At 42.8% G+C, this 17,045-nt stretch overlaps 1 protein-coding gene across 1 annotated transcript in view; it reads right to left on the reverse strand.

Moving 5' to 3' along the window:
• Positions 1–815: 815 nt before the first annotated feature.
• Positions 816–17,045, reverse strand: part of LOC311106108 (LIM domain kinase 1-like) — a 53,555-nt gene continuing 37,325 nt past the window's right edge. Inside the window, exons 3-15 of the mRNA XM_084148423.1 lie at positions 15,465–15,574; positions 13,839–14,039; positions 13,110–13,215; positions 12,611–12,807; positions 11,645–11,834; positions 11,053–11,139; positions 9,403–9,534; positions 9,079–9,138; positions 8,179–8,244; positions 7,540–7,693; positions 7,238–7,293; positions 4,733–4,890; positions 816–4,436 (exon numbers count right to left, since the gene is read on the reverse strand). Coding sequence (XP_084004549.1) covers positions 4,247–4,436; positions 4,733–4,890; positions 7,238–7,293; positions 7,540–7,693; positions 8,179–8,244; positions 9,079–9,138; positions 9,403–9,534; positions 11,053–11,139; positions 11,645–11,834; positions 12,611–12,807; positions 13,110–13,215; positions 13,839–14,039; positions 15,465–15,574 — 1,707 coding nt within the window. The 3' untranslated portion in view covers positions 816–4,246. The remainder of the gene's footprint in view (positions 4,437–4,732; positions 4,891–7,237; positions 7,294–7,539; positions 7,694–8,178; positions 8,245–9,078; positions 9,139–9,402; positions 9,535–11,052; positions 11,140–11,644; positions 11,835–12,610; positions 12,808–13,109; positions 13,216–13,838; positions 14,040–15,464; positions 15,575–17,045) is intronic.

A 17,045-nucleotide genomic window follows, 5' to 3' on the forward strand; every position in this document is an offset into this window, starting at 1 on the left:
TCATTACATAATAACAGAGTGTATATGTAGGTTAGGCTATACTAGCCTGACGATTCGATTCACAGTAACTTCTTCCGCTGCTCTGTCTTTCGCTACATAAGAAACTAACGTCTGTGAGCGTAGCATAGCGTTTGGCCGGAGCAAAGGAGGCTTGGCCACCTCTACTGTGTAGGAAACTATAACTTGTTGGTTGACTAGAAAAGTGTTTTTTCAGCTATTCAGGTCATTTGAAATGAGTTAATTATTGAGAGCCAAAGCTAAATTCATTCATTACAATACTGAAGTCAGTAGCCTACTTAACGTCAGTAATAAAGTTAAAGTATTGCACCGAGGTGCTTACGACTGCTCGAGTTGTAGCATCATCGTCATCATCATCAGGTCATCTGGGGTTGATGGGATGAAAGGTGGGTCCTCCAGATCTGCCTGTCCTCCACTGCAGACACAACCTCCTCCTCCTCCAGTAGTCCTCTTTTGTATAGTAGTCATATCAAATGTAAAGGATATAAATAACCATACAATAAATCACGCACTGATCAATTACACACAGCTCTCTGATTTCATTAAAATAACACGTTTATTCCAGCTGTGATGAAATACAGTGGTCTCCTAGGGTTCTCAATGTTCACGTTCAGGATTAAAGTGCAGAATAGTTCACAGCTTGTGTACATCAAAAAATAAGACGTAAATAAAATTAACCATAATCCCTAAGATATCAAAATTAACGATGGAGAAATATGGAAAATATAAATATGATACAGAACAAGCGGAAAACCTCATCATAATAAAACAAAATATCTGCAATGATTTTAAATCCATTCATTATCATCAGGCTTGCACTTGAATTTTATTTGAAAAAACTGTTCAAACAAACGCGTTTCGAGTCGAGTCGTTGGCAAGGCTAGCTTTAAAACAAAGGCACAGCATATTGTTCAGCGGAAGGATCCTTTACAAAGAAGTGCTGCGGAAACATTCTCATCCATACATCCGTGACAATGTTTGACAATAATGTGGCTTTGACAGACATGGTGATACATACGTACAAACATGGCAAAGTCCCATACATACTTCAATTGAATTCCCATTATGCCCATTGATAAACACAGAAAAATATGTGCATAAGAGAGAGATATTTTCGGTACTGATTTCATACATTGACAGGTAGGTAGAGGACTGCATGCTCATTGGAGGCTTATTGTACTACTGCGATTGTGGAGATTGAATAGGCCAGTAAGTATAGCCTTTTCACATTACTGAGCCGAACCGAGCCATGACAAGCCAAACGGATTTGTACTTCACTGGCCTTGTTTCGCATCCACCCTAGTTTCTGGAATCATTCTGGAAAGGAACATATCTAGCCAGCACTATATGGTTCAGCACAATAGAGTGAAAAGGGCACTGCACAAGTGCTCTCTTTTGATGACAGACTAACAGTGGTTTAACCCTCTCTGGACATTACAGTAAGGCGCAGTCAAGAAGACACATAACTTAATTCACAAAGGATCGGTCTATAGGCAGCAGACAGACCATTGTTATCTCATCCTCTCTGTAGCAAACTAGAATAATTTTTAATAACAACAACAAGGCTGAATAGTTTGGACATTTAGAAGGTAGGCCTGCGAGGCATTTCTTTTGAACCCCTCAAAGTTGCATGTACCATGTTTTTAAAATTGAGCATATGTCTGAAATGTGAACCAAGTTAGACACAGACATGCTATGACATTAGAGTTATCTAATAATCAATAATCAATACCTGCAGGCATCATAATGGCCACCTAACTCTGGTTTGCTACGAAGAAGGAAGAATTTACAATTGAATTGAAAGGCTCCATCAGTGACTTGCATTCATATTATCAACCGACATCATTTTAGTTCTTCATCACAAGTAATCCAAAATTGAAAGTGCAAATCAAAGTAATCAAATCTATACAAAAAGATTTCAGTCATTATATATAAAAAGAGATGCTGTGTTTTTTATTTATTTCGTCTTTTTTCCTGTCTCCTTTGTCTGTACACTCTTTCCTGACTCTTTCTTTCTTTCCCTTTTCCTTTCAATCACAATTTTTGTTTTAAAATGAAAAGAATAGCTTGGTTTTACAGCAGAAGTGATCGCAATAGCAAGTATACCATGCAGCTCATCTTCTAGTGCAAAGAGGGGGGAATAAAACAATTTTGATGGAAAAAGAACACGCGTAAGAGAATGAGAGTGACAATGTGTTCGAGAGAAAGATTGACATACAGTGAAAGAGATTATTTTCAAGAGATTGTAGTATGCGATGCACAACGACAGACAGACATATAATATAGATATTATTTACAGCCAGCAGTTTGTGTGTAAACAGAGGGCCTCCCATAGGGAGCTCCATGTAGAGGAAACTAGGGTTGACTAGGTTTGTCTCCAGGACTGAGAGGATTGTGGTCAGACAGACACTTTGACATGACGGTCTGTCTGTCTCCAACACTTCCACGATACATCTATCCTGCTATGGATGACTAAAGAGCTCTATAGTAACAACTAACAAATCATCCTCAATTTCTTTTGAGAGGAATAAAGGGTAAATGTGGCTTGGCGTATAATACCAAACTACATAACCTTATTTTTAGGTGACTCTGTGTTGATTCTATTGTTATGATTATATTCAATTGAGGCCATGCCCACAGAGTAGTTATATCCGAGGTCATAGTCAGGGCACTCTCTGGAGTCACAACCAGATCAAAGGCTGCTGTAAACAAAATAACTTGATATGCAGAGAGGAGACGACAGGAGTAAATGGGACACATCATGTGAGAGTGCTTACACTTACAGTGAGGGTAGGTAGGGGTGAGCTAGGACCGTAAGATGCTGTCTTACTTCGTATTAACTTCCTAAAAGCCCCCTATCACTGTCTGTCACCATGGCAACCCGAGACAGGAAGTCATCATCCCTGTTGAAAGGTATCTGCTCCATATCAGCTACTACTGCCTAACTTTCCATTTTTTTCTTCTTCTCCTTAATTTCAACAGGTAGCCCAATAAAAATATGGCAATGTAGCATACGTTATAAGTATACAAAATATGTCTGTACATTTACAATATTTAAAACATTTACAATATGATAATATCACCGGCTATATACATTGGGTGGGATGAGTTTGAATACATGAGATTTCATCTCGACGTGACTGAGATAAGGAAAAAGAGAGTAATAAACTCAAATGAAATAGAAAAATGTACCAAAGGTATGAAATAAGTCAGTGATGCACAGTGAGAGAAGGAACACAGTTAGTCATGGACCATATGTTTGACACTACCAGGGACATCACTTTAAGAATGTGTCACAAATGGCACCCTATAGTGCACTACTTTGGTAATACCCTTTGAGACCTGGTCTTAAGTAGTGCACTATAAAGGGAACAGCATGCCATTTGGGACTCACATGTCACCAGTAGAGGGGGAGAGGAGGAGACAACAGACAAGGCTTACTGTACACAGACTGGGCTATTTACAGTCATGCAGTGTTTAAAAAGCTTTTTGTTTATGCTCAAAAGCTTTTGCTCGATTATATTCTACATCCGGACTGTGTGTGTGCGTCTCAACTTATGTGTTTTGTTTTATCCACATAAAAGGACCCTTTCTTTAGTATTTCAAAAAGCGGTTTTGATATCATAAAATAAAACCAAAGTCAGACATAGGAACACTTTTCAAACACGTTGCACAAATACTCTGGAGGAAGGACCCCTACCAATGAGGCTGAAGCATATTTTCTTATTTTCTGTTTTGGAGACGTCTAAATATGCTTGAACACCATCTCAATAAGATAAAGATTACATGAGTGATAACATGGATGATTTCACAGCTGGGATTGACTGATACTGCTAGCTAGCAGTTACCAGCCTGACATTCAGCTAAGGTACAGCAATCATCAGACTGAAGCTATGGTAGTGGTAATGTTAGTCTGAGTGAGTCTCCCTTGGTTGGAGTTGAATGAGTGCCTTTAGGCAAGGCTGGCTTTTCCCATCCTCATTTCCCCCTGAGTATACAGCCCATCGACAGCCCACTATCAGCCTATATGACCACTGTGACTGCTGTGGCATGAGGAGGTACGTACAGAGCTCCTGCCCCACCCCTGCCTGGACAATGCAATGCAACTACTCCATTACCAGAGGTACAGTAGGCTCTACTACCCTCCTCAATGACCACCATAACCCCCTCTCTCTGCCTACTCTCATGGGCTGAGACCAGCAGCATTCCTCTCTGTTACGGATCCCTTCTATTCCGGAGTCTCGGGGTGCGGGGGCAGGCCATTCTCGGACCGCATGGCAGTGCAAGCCATGGTGGGGGCGGTGTGGTTTCCCCAGAATGCTTTGTGTAGCGTGTCGAGCTCGGACACCACCGGCAGACGGATCTCCAGGTGCATCTTCAGGTTCTCCAGCCACTCCTCCAGCTTGGTGAAGGCGGGGCTACAGACAGAAGAGCCAATCAGTCTTAGGCTAGTGATGTCAACCTAGATCACATAAGTCAGTTACCATGGCAGTTATAGGACAGGAGACTTATAATAAACCAACACTCAACATGTATAGTATTATCAAACAATCAAAGTTAGAATACAGTTTACACTCATAAGTAACTTTATAGGCAAATACCTGGAAAAGTGTTCCTGTATACATAATCCGTGTACAGAAGGTAAAGTTTAATCTACACCCAAAGAATCGCACACAGCATGGTGATACATGACTCAGGTCAGTGTCAGACTCACCGTTTCTCAGCATCCAGGTCACAGCAGAGGGCAGCCATAGGGAAGAAGGCTGGGGGGCAGTCTGGAGGACAGAAGTGCTCTAAGAAGCCTGTCACATTCAGGCCAAAGTCATGGGCCCTGGGCAAGTAGTCTGGGTCTGCATTCACCCTACCGATGATCTGGAGAGAGAGAGAGAGAGAGAGAGAGAGAGAGAGAGAGAGAGAGAGAGCGAGAGAGCGAGAGAGCAAGAGAGCAAGAGAGAGAGAGCGAGAGAGCGAGAGAGAGCGAGAGAGAGCGAGAGAGAGAGAGAGAGAGAGAGAGAGAGAGAGGGAGAGAGAGAGAGAGGTTTACAGTAAGGAAAGGGTGAAAGGCGCTGTTGTATAAGCTAGAGCAACAACCTCAGACATGTTATAACACCAGTTATGAAGCTGGATCATTAGTCATAAACTGATATCAGATATCACGACTGCTTGCCAGATTCTCATTTAAACCTACAGATGTAGGATCTTAATTTGATTACTCTTTCGTTTCATGCACCGTAGGAAATACAATTGAGTTTTGTGATTTACATATATTAACTGAAAACCCACACTAACAGACAGTTATATTAACAGTATTGCACATTCCATGTAGCCTGCTTTTGGCCAGCTAATGGCCTAACCACCAATCAAGCAACATTATGGACTAAACGTTCAAATCCTGTTGCTTTAGGATTATTTTGCTGTGACAATATACACTACCGTTCAAAAGTTTGGGGTCACTTAGACATTTCCTTGTTTTCGAAAGAAAAGCCATTTTATTGTCCATTAAAATAACATCAAATTGATCAGAAATACAGTGTAGACATTGTTAGTGTTGTAAATGGCTATTGTAGCTGGAAACGGCTGATTTTTAATGGAATATCTACATAGGCGTACAGAGGCCCATTATCAGCAACCATCAGTCCTGTGTTCCAATGGCACGTTGTGTTTGCTAATCCAAGGTTATCATTTTAAAAGCCTAATTGATCATTAGAAAACCATTTTGCAATTATGTTAGCACAGCTGAAAACTGTTGTGCTGATTAAATAACCAATAAAACTGGCCTTCTTGAGACTAGTTGAGTATCTGGAGCATCAGCAATTGTGGGTTCGATTACAGGCTCATAATGGCCAGAAACAAAGAACTTTCTTCTTAAACTCGTCAGTCTATTCTTGTTCTGAGAAATGAAGGCTATTCCATGCAAGAAATTGCCAAGAAACTGAATATCTTGTACAATGCTGTGTACTACTCCCTTCACAGAACAGCGCAAACTGGCTCTAACCAGAATAGAAAGATGAGTGGGAGGCCCCGGTGCACCACTGAGCAAGAGGACAAATACATGTCTAGTTTGAGAAACAGATGCCTCACAGGTCCTCAACTGGCAGCTTCATTAAATAGTACCCGCAAAACACCAGTCTCAACGTCAACAGTGAAGAGGCGACTCCGGGATGCTGACTTTCTAGACAGAGTTGCAAAGAAAAAGCCATATCTCAGACTGGCCAATAAAAATAAAAGATTAAGATGGGCAGTCTGAGATATGGCTTTTTCTTTGCAACTCTGCCTAGAAGGTCAAATTAGACACTTTTTGCGCTGTTCTGTGAAGGGAGTAGTACACAGCGTTGTACGAGATCTTCAGTTTCTTGGCAATTTCTCGCATGGAATATCCTTCATTTCTCAGAACAAGAATAGACTGACGAGTTTTCTAATGATCAATTAGCCTTTTAAAATGATAAACTTGGATTAGCAAATACAACGTGCCATTGGAACACAGGACTGATGGTTGCTGATAATGGGCCTCTGTACGCCTATGTAGATATTCCATAAAAAATATGCCGCTTCCAGCTACAATAGCCATTTACAACATTAACAATGTCTACACTGTATTTCTGATCAATTTGATGTTATTTTAATGGACAAAAAAAATGCTTTTCTTTCAAAAAACAAGGACATTTCTAAGTGACCCCAAACTTTTGAACGGTAGTGTAGGTCAAATTAAGATCCTACATATGTACATCTGACTTATTGTTCTGAGACTCCAGGCCCAGGGGAAAGGCAGTCCCCAATAACAGAGTATAACAAGCATAGAGGGTATGCCCAATGGGACCCAAGGGACCACCAAACAAAACCAGATCAGCTAGCTAGACCACAGGCAGCCCCTGTCCCTGTCAGTCACCCACCACATAAAGAGAACTTCCCCTCTGTAATCCCGCCTCTGTAGAGTCCCTGGCTAATGACGTCCATGTGGAGATAGACTCACTGCATCTCTCACTGCAGCGTTATTTTAATGTTTTAACAGAGCAGTTCAGCCCATTGCTGCTGGGATCAACCCTAATGGTTACCATGCTGCTTGGTTGGTCTCTCGCTCTCCTTCTCTCTCTCTCTCTCTCTCTCTCTATCTACTTTAAGATCACTCAAAAGGATTTAATGAGGAACATGAATACTTTTGACTATTTTACTTTCTCAGCAGCAGGGATTGTTTCCATATTCTGCTGTCAGGTGCACTCACCTCACAAAGCATGATCCCGAAAGAAAAGATGTCCACCTTCTCATCGTAGCTTTTCCCTGTGAGAGAAGACATTCCAAGTAAATCATGAGGCTATTGGTTTCAGAGTACTGACATAATGTATTACAGTATGTGGTGTTGAAACAACTGAAGAATTCACATTTTTCTGTTTAAAACCCATATGGTTGAGTCATTCGATTTAAGTGCAATTCAAGAAATGGTGGTTAAAACAGGTCGACCCTGAACACACACACACACCGCACACATGCATGCACGCACGCACACACGTCTACACACCCACATACCGTGGATCATCTCCGGGGCCATCCAGTAGGGGTTGCCCACTACAGTGTATCTCTTCCTGCGGTCAGGCTTCTTCTGCAGGAGACTCTTGTCCTGGATCTTGTCTTCCACCATCAGCCGAGCCAGCCCAAAGTCTGCCACCACCACACTGTTATTCTACAGGGAGACAAAGGGGACAAACAGAGCAGACAGAGTTACATCTAGTACAACACAATACTAACAACACCAGCTCAAAGTCTGCCACCACCACACTGTTATTCTACAGGGAGACAGAGGACACACAGACAGTCACATCTACCGCATCACAATATTTAGAATCCCAAACACACTGCAAACCTACCTACAAGACTATACATCTTACCATAGACATAAAGAAACATGCCAGATAGAGAGCACACAACATAGAGGAATAAAGAGAGTGAATACTATGACTGTTGACTTTGAGAGGTACAAACACTACTGTACAGTACTTTACCCTAACAAAGGACTCTCTGTGTCTAATGTCAATAAATCTCCATTGTCAAATCTCTCTCAATGAGAGACAAACCTGTATGTGATCTAGACATACAGGTGCAAACTCTTAATCCTCAAAGAAAACACACACCCTTTAGAGAGAACACACCTCACATCTCTGTACTCACCTCTCTGACAAGACAGTTGTATGAGTTCAGGTCCCGGTGGATTATGTTCATGGAATGCAGATATGACTGGAAGACAGAGAGAAAGAGAGAGGGATGGAGAGAGAGAGAGAGAGAGAGAGAGAGAGTGAAAGAAAGAAAGAAAACAAGAGTTAGGTATTAAGCCTAAATCTCAAACCAGTGCCTAGTGGAACAAATGTGCATTGTTGTTGCTTCTTCTCTCAAACCCTTGGCAGAGTATAGCCTTTGTACATTCACTAATCTACAGTCATGTGCTACATTCCTCACTGTAAACCCAAATCAAAGGCAACACACTATGACTACCCATGATGCCCTAATCCAGAAGGAATTCAAGCTGTAATTTTCATATAGGGAAAATATGCTACACATGTGACCAACACTGCTGTTACACTTCCTCTAGATCTCCACTGGAGGGCAGTGTGAGCATGGTTAGTTTGACTGCACTGTGTCTGCTATTCTACATTTACATTTACATTTTAGTCATTTAGCAGACGCTCTTATCCAGAGCGACTTACAGTTAGTGAATACATATTTTTTTTATACTGGCCCCCCGTGGGAATCGAACCCACAACCCTGGCGTTGCAAACGCCATGCTCTATCAACTGGGCTACATCCCTGCTGGCCATTCCCTCCCCTACCCTGGACGACGCTGGGCCAATTGTGCGCCGCCCATGAGTCTCCCGGTCGCGGCCGGCGGCGACAGAGCCTGGATTCTATTCACCACAAGTGTGCCACAGTTTCTCTGATTGCAGCAGTGAACCCTGGTGCCCTGGTCCTGAAAAGACCCACAGTGTACACTGGCTTCTGATCTGTTTTTGGTTTCATTCTAGAGACATTCTAAACATTCTATTACATTCTATTAGGCAGGGATCATTCACTCACCATCCCTGCAGCGATGTCCTTAGCAAAGCTCACTCTCTGATTCCACGGGTAGTTGGTGTCCTGTTAGTAAGACAAACCAAGGATCTTTCACAGAACATAAACACCAGTGATTAAAATTAAAGAGAGGCTCCCTAATCCTAATCCTGTATCCTCTGATAACTCTGAGACACAATGTACAACACGCAACTATGCACTCATGGGGACACACAGCCAACCAACCGCACACACACAAGCTGGTGCAGTGGCACACCCATACAGAAGTGCACGCAACAAAGTATTAAAATCCCACACAGACAGACACACACACACACACACCACCGTTACCATTTTCTTGATGATCTCCCTCAGGGTGCCTCCTTTGATGTACTCTGCGATGAAGTTGAGTCTCTTGTCTTTGTAGAGGACACCTATGAACTTCAGCACGTTGGGGTGCTCCAGACAACGCATCACCTTCACCTGGAGAGGGAGGAGGGTACACATTTTAAGGCTTGGAAGATACTTTTGGTTTAAATGTGGGACCTGATAGTTATTGAACCCCTATTTAGAGCTACAGGCCAGGAGCTGTCCTAGGCCTGACTCCTCATAAAGACCAATCATCTAGGAGCTGGGGGGAGTGGTTGTGTTGTGTGGGTTTAGTAAAGGTAGTAGTTAGTTTGATGAACTGGGTAGGTAGCTACATAATTAGTGAAAGACCTCCTTGTCTCCCGCCCTGAGGGTCTCTGTGAGATGGACATTCCTCCTTCCAGACTTTGATTTTAGTCTATAACCATTTCCTCCTGGTCTAACACATATAAGATGTCTCCTCTCCTGTCATTAACTTGACATAATTGAAAACAAGAAAGAGGAGTAATACGTGGTTATTACAGCTTCCCAAAGAGAGAAAAACTGATTAGGTCCTAAAGGAGGTAAACATTACATAAGCTACTCTGCAGTCAGGGGAAGGGAGGAAACTCTTTGAAGGCTTTGATATAAAATGGCCACCAAGGCCCAAAAGGCCAACGGTTTTAAAAAGGACTACCATGTCTCTACCATGGCCAGACTCCAATCCATCAAACAAGTTCAAAACGTCTTGAATTTAGGAACTCAGGAAACCATTCCCAAGGCGGTGTTTTTGTTGTGTATGATTTGTTTGCGAGAGAGCTGAGCCCTTCCTTTGTAATTGGAGTGTTATGCAGGCAGGGCACTAATAAAAACAGTTATAAGACAAACCTCAGTCTGCATTCTTCTAGCTGTTTGTTGGTTTATTGGTGGGCGGTCGTGGCCTGTTGTTTTAACTGCTTACAGAGTTATTAAAGGGACTATGGGTGTTAACTTGCACACCTCAGTGTTCACACACTGTTTCCTGAAGAGGAGAGTAGAATGCAGGGTAGAATAGTGTATTTGTGTGGGTGTGTGCGAGCGTGCATTTGATTGTCGATGTGAGTGTCTGTGTATCTGGGAGGGATGCGGCAAAGGGTGTATACCTGTGTATACCTCTAATGACTATCTGTCCACCCCTCACAGCTTAATTAGGGTGGGGTACTTTTTACGAGGTGTAGGGGTGTGTATGACTGTCATCTAAACATGACATTCATAGCTTGATAAACTACACTCTGTGGTAAACCTAGACCAGCAGTGTTAACAATAGTGGCCAGGGTTGGAAACATGGTCTGTGATCCCTGTCACCAAAGCATTGTTCTTGACGATACATGTTCTGTAGATACGTAGCACAGGATTGTACTGTTCTTAGAAGTGGGAGCACAGAGTTTGTCATTACCTGTGGTGATTCAAATCACTGGAGTAAGGGAAAGAGATGGATGGTGTGCCTTCATAAACCTTTAATATAAGGCCTATCTAAAATCTTCTGAAATCATTCATGAGCAAATTGAATTTAGAACCTCAATGTATCTCCTGAATTGACCCATTTGAATCCTGATGGTGACACATCAACAAAGGCAAAATAAGTCAAGGGTCAAATAGAGTGATGTCACCCACCTCTTTTAGGAATGTCCTCTGTGTCTCGTCATCAAAACGAATCAGCTCCTTCATCACCATCACCTCCCCTGTCTCTCTGTGGGTCACCTGCAGAAACACACACACCGTGATGTCATCAGCATGCGCCACAGGGCATGGGGGCAGGCACTTTCCGTTCAAAGCTAATTTCATCCCAACAGGTAAACTTTGGGAATCTCTAAACTGTTAAGGAATAAACACCCTGGATATATGTCATCCCCCTTTCAAAGCGGATATTTGCTCCATGCTTGAGTGCATCTTCCAAGCAGCAGATGCACACATATAGGCTACTGTACTTTCTGGTTTCATCCGAGGCCATTCTGTAAAGCATTTCAATGCTGCCATCTTCTGGAACTTTTGAACACAGAATATATTGCTCCTACACAGTAACATTTGACACACATTCAGTAGTGTGAAGTGGGATTTTTAAGGTGTTGGAATTGTCCCCCAAAATTAGTTGCTTTTCCATGGTCATGTTTAACAGAGAGGACAGTTGATCAGACAATGGCCACTTCATACCCAAGTCTTCAGTCAACAAATGAAAGCCAGAATGTGTGGAGGTTGGTGTGTTTACCTTGATGGCCTGTCCAAAGCAGCCTTTTCCCAGCACCTCTCCATGGATGAGGTCTGAGGGCCGGAAGATCCGGTGCATGCGACTGTTGGAGACGACGCGCAGCGACTCGGAGCGGTTAATGTCCTTCCTCTGAGAGAGAGGGGACGCTGAATTACTTGAGCACGGAGACTTATCAATACTGTAGCTCCGCCTGGAGAGAGAGGGGAGAGAGGGGAGAGAGTAAAAAGAGAGAGACGGAGAAAGAGAGAGGGAGAGAGATAAAAGAGGGAGTGAGAGGTGGAGATGGAGAAAGATGGAACAGGTGAGAAAAATAAATCATCAGTCTTACAGTATCACTGATGCGCATCCATATTGCCCTTCACAGTGTTAAATGATGCTGCCAACCCTGTCATAAGGCATCAGTCTAGCAGCTATTACCGTTATAGACTAATTAGGAAATTGGAGCGACAGCGTGACTGCAGTTAGACATGTAATTGCTCATCCATTTCACTGAAGAACTGAAATAATGTAATGCAGGGTTGCCCAACCCTGTTCCTGGAGGGCTACCCTCCTGTAGGTTTTCCCTCCAACCCCAGGTGTTACTAACCTGATTCATCTTATCAACCTGCTAATTATTAGAATCAGGTGTGCTAGATTAGGGTTGGAGCAAAAACCTACAGGACGGTAGCTCTCCAGGAACAGGGTTCGGCAGTCCTGATGTAATGTATGTCAGCCCACACATTTGCACCAATAAAATGTAATTAATGTAGGCCAATTATATATGTCTAAAATGTGTTTAGTACACATTGAATGCGTTTATTTATGTATACATTTCATTTAGCTGAAGATTTCATATAAATCTGTATTTTGTCGCGTATTTCTTTCATTTTCTATCCTATTCATACTGTATTTGAAATAAACCAAAACACCATGACTACAACAGCCTGTATTTGTGCGTCTGTAAATGTCACTGAGATTAGTCCTTACGTGATCATGCGTGAGCGCAGGTTGTTGATGTCTGGGTGTGGGGGTTGGGTGATAGGGAGGATGGGGCTGGGACCGTCAGACAGAGGAGTGGTCAGGGGTCCGGCCACCGTCTCCCCCTCTGAACCCCCCTGGTCGTGGGGGTCGTGCTCTATGGTCAGCTGGAGCAGACGACTGGTCTCCTGGATGAGCAGGTCAATCTAGTGGAGCGGAGGAAAAAAATGATCAGTTTAGCATTAGCATGTAGCATAACATGTAGAATCTAGCATAGCAAATAGCATAGCATGTAGCATGGCTAAGAGTGTTAATGTTTTGCTGGAGTGAATGAGATTGCCTCCTAGTGTCTACCAACTCCATGTTCTGATGCAGCAGATTAAAGATGAGTAAGGACTTAAACTTGGATCTTGTAACAACCAGCCTTGAATTTCATTAACATCTCACTAATATCAATGTCATTGATGTCTATCAGCAACACAGGTAGAAGAGATGTCAGTTAGGTTACTTCATCGAGAGGAACATTCCTGATGGGTGTTCCGTTGATCTCCAGGATCCGGTCTCCGACATGTATGGAGTTCTTGATAACTGGACTGATCAACTTAGAGTCCACCCTGGAGAAGGAATGAGAGAACAGCAATAAGCAGCTGGACAAAGATTAACCTCGATATCCATCTTTCTCCCATTACATTAGCCGAGTGATTACATCATAAGTCTAGGAAGTATGACAGTGTGAGACTTTAGAAAATCTAACATGTACAGAATGGTATCCTGGTCCACTGGAAAGATAAAAGACCAGACTGAGTATATACTGCTAGATCCTTTCCATCCCTTTTGTTGTACAAGGACATGGGTATAGTATTTAATCTACACTGGATTTAAATAACAAAGTCCTCACTTTCCCTCACTTCCATTCTGTGCCTTTCTCTGACTTCCATGTCTCCCGTTCAGTCATCTCCCATCCTTCTGTTAGCCTCCCCATCCATCCCCCTCTCCCTCTCCATCCATCCCCCCTCCCTCCCTCCCCCACCCCATCCCTCCCTTGGTGTATTTATTACAATTCTATTCAATATTTAATTAAACCAGGAAGTCCCACTGAGATAAGGAATAATATTTTCCATCTCTCGCTCCCTCTCTCTCTCTCCCTATCCCTCCATATCTCCACCCTCCCATCGCCTACCTACCCCCCTCTCTCTCCCTCCATCCCTCCTACCCCTCACCCTTCCTCTATACTCACTGTGACACCCTGACAGTGTGTTCGGGGCCGTAGCCGTTGGGGCTGAGAGGGCTGAGAGGCTGGTCGATGGCGACTGAGATCCCTCTCCGCCCGTCTGTGGAGGCTGGGATGGACACCAGGGTCACCGTGTGGGGGATCCTGGAGCATGGTGAGTCTGGCAGGGACACCGGCGTCACGATGGTCTGGTAGTAACAGTGGCCACTGCGGAGGGAGAAGGGGCAGATATGCAGGGGGAGGTCAGCATAGATAGAACAGGCAAGTGTACAAATATACGTAATGCAATATTAATACAGAGAAATAGGAATGCAAATGTAATTTGTTCTTATACACAATGGAATTTACGCATATTACTCTTTTTATTTTGACATACACTACCAGGCCAGTTTTATTGCTTCTTTAATCAGCACAACAGTTTTCATAACATAATTGCAAAAGGGTTTTCTAATGATCAATTAGGCTTTTAAAATGATAAATTTGGATTAGCAAACACAACGTGCCATTGGAACACAGGACTGATGGTTGCTGATAATGGGCCTCTGTATGCCTATGTAGATATTCCATAAAAAATCAGCCGTTTCCATCTACAATAGCCATTTCAAATCAAATCAAATCAAATCAAATCAAATTTTATTGGTCACATGCGCCGAATACAACAGGTGCAGACATTGCAGTGAAATGCTTACTTACAGCCCTTAACCAACAACAACAACAAAAAAGTGTTGAGAAAAAAAGAGCAGAAGTAAAATAAAGTGACAGTAAGGAGGCTATATATACAGTAAAATAAAGTGACAGTAGGGAGGCTATATATACAGGGGGGTACCGTTGCAGAGTCAATGTGCGGGGGCACCGGCTAGTTGAGGTAGTTGAGGTAATATGTACATGTGGGTAGAGTTAAAGTGACTATGCATAAATACTTAACAGAGTAGCAGCAGCGTAAAAAGGATGGGGTGGGGGGGCAGTGCAAATAGTCCGGGTAGCCATGATTAGCTGTTCAGGAGTCTTATGGCTTGGGGGTAGAAGAAGCCATTTACAACATTAACTATGTCTACACTGTATTTCTGATCAATTTGATGTTATTTTAATGGACAAAAAAATTGCTTTTCTTTCAAAAACAAGGACATTTTTAAGTGACCCCAATTGTCCATTTAAATTTGTGTGTGCATCACCTGATAGAATGAAATAATATTCTAACATTGTGCCAGAATGTCAAGTGGCAGAATAATAATCTAGTCAACCTCCCATCACACACACACTGACACTTCCATTAAGAGCTAACAGGACAATGACTTCATTGTATTTCAACATCCCTTCATCCTCCTCGTGTCAGTGTGTGTGTGTGTGTGTGTCATACAGTACCCCCTTCCTCACCTCATGTCCGTTGCTTCTCTATCCACCACTACTGTTATTTCCACATTTCTATTTCTGCTTCAGGCTACAGTGGCCAGGCTGCACAGCACTGGTGTTACTGTAATAACATTCTGAACAAATTACAACCTCTCGTCTCGAAGACAAATAATGACCTTCCCTTGAGTCTGCTAAACCTCTACACCCTACTCCCTATTAGCACTGACTGAAATGTATGAAGACCATTTTATAAATAAAGTTTTTATGATCACTATAATGTACCAGTATAGTTTAGACCTCTCCACCAGTGCGTAGGTGTCTCCGTCTCCAATGAAGGCTCTGCAGTTCAGACAGGTGAAGCATTCTGGGTGGTACTTCTGTTCCCCTGCGACCTAGAAGACACACGCAGAGTGAAGGTTAGGGTAGGATTCCTAGGTAGGGTTAAGAGTCAGCTAAACTACTTTTATTTCATCCTTTTATTCAACCTTTATTTCAGCAGGTCGGTCAATTGCAAACCAAATTATTATCTTGCAATGACCACCTGTCTGACCAAGAGGGAAAAGCAAGGCCAAGAGAAATCTAAGAAAAAACACAATGACAGGTCAGACGTTAAACAAAGCAAAGAGAAGGTACTACAAATCTACAATAAGTTCACTACTTGTTCAGGTCAGCAGATGCATCACATCGCAATAACAGCAACAAACGGATGCAGGTTAACCAGTGCAAGTAGGGCTAGATTGCTGTGGCTGGTATCAGTGTTATTAGCTTCAGGCTGGTTTCTATCTCGCTCAATCCAATCACTGGCAGAAGCAGGGAGCTGAGAATTGAATTACAGCCCAAAACAGCAGAACCAGTTAAATTACCTTAAATGCAAATGGACAACATCCGTGGTTGGATAGAGCTAATCAGTGCTTTACTTAAACAAGAACCTGGTGACCTTGTAGCTCCTCAGAGACAGAGGTTGAAGATCTGATTAGACATCTCCCCCCCTCTCTATTTCTTCTCTTTCCTCTCTCTCATAGTCTCTCTCTCTTTCTTACCCATTTCCTTCTCTCTCCCTTGCTCTTTCTCTCTCATTTTCTGCTCTGGTCAGCAGAGGGTTGGGTTTGAGGTGGGTGTGGTAGGCACTCAAGAGCTGCAATGATCTGCAATTCAAATTTCAGTGAGGGGGAGTTTTCAGTCCTCAGGGATGTGAGAGATGGGGGGAATACTGAACAAAGAAGAGTAATCTATGAAATATGAGAAAAAATAGAATAAGAAAATACTGCTCTTATGAGTTTGGAAAATACTTGCATTTCACCCCCCCTGCTGAGCCCTTCTCGAGGCTTCCACTGCTGCAAGCCTCATAAAAATGAAAGTGTGGCACTAGCAATTCCCTTTAAGAGTGGCACAGTGCTTTTAAATGGTCGATAATATAGATAAAACATATTTTTTTAAAGACAGCCCTATGTCTGCCCCGCCCCCCAGGGAGAGTTCACATGGAAACCAGAGAACCCACACAGAGAGAGTACCCTCAGGCTGCTTGGAGGAAGTCATTGGTACAAATTAATGAATTAATCAATAATAAGTAATTAACACGAGCAGCTCATCCCAGCCACAGGAAAAACAATTTTTGACTGTCTGAGCATCTACTGATGCACAAAGGAATGGAGAGAGAGAGAGAGAGAGAGAGAGAGAGAGAGACAGGGCGAGAGCGCGAGAGAGAGAGAGAGAGAGAGAGAGAGAGAGAATAAAAAGAACGAGAGAGAGAGATACATGGGTTGACTCCCTGATCTATGTTTGTACCTTTTTAACCCTGATTGTTCATGTTAACAACAGAGCAGAGGGACTCAGAGCGAATGAGAAGAGAGAGAGGAGAGAAGG

This window comes from Coregonus lavaretus (assembly GCF_964263955.1).
Source record: "Coregonus lavaretus genome assembly, chromosome: 30".
NCBI classification, from domain to species: domain Eukaryota; kingdom Metazoa; phylum Chordata; class Actinopteri; order Salmoniformes; family Salmonidae; genus Coregonus; species Coregonus lavaretus.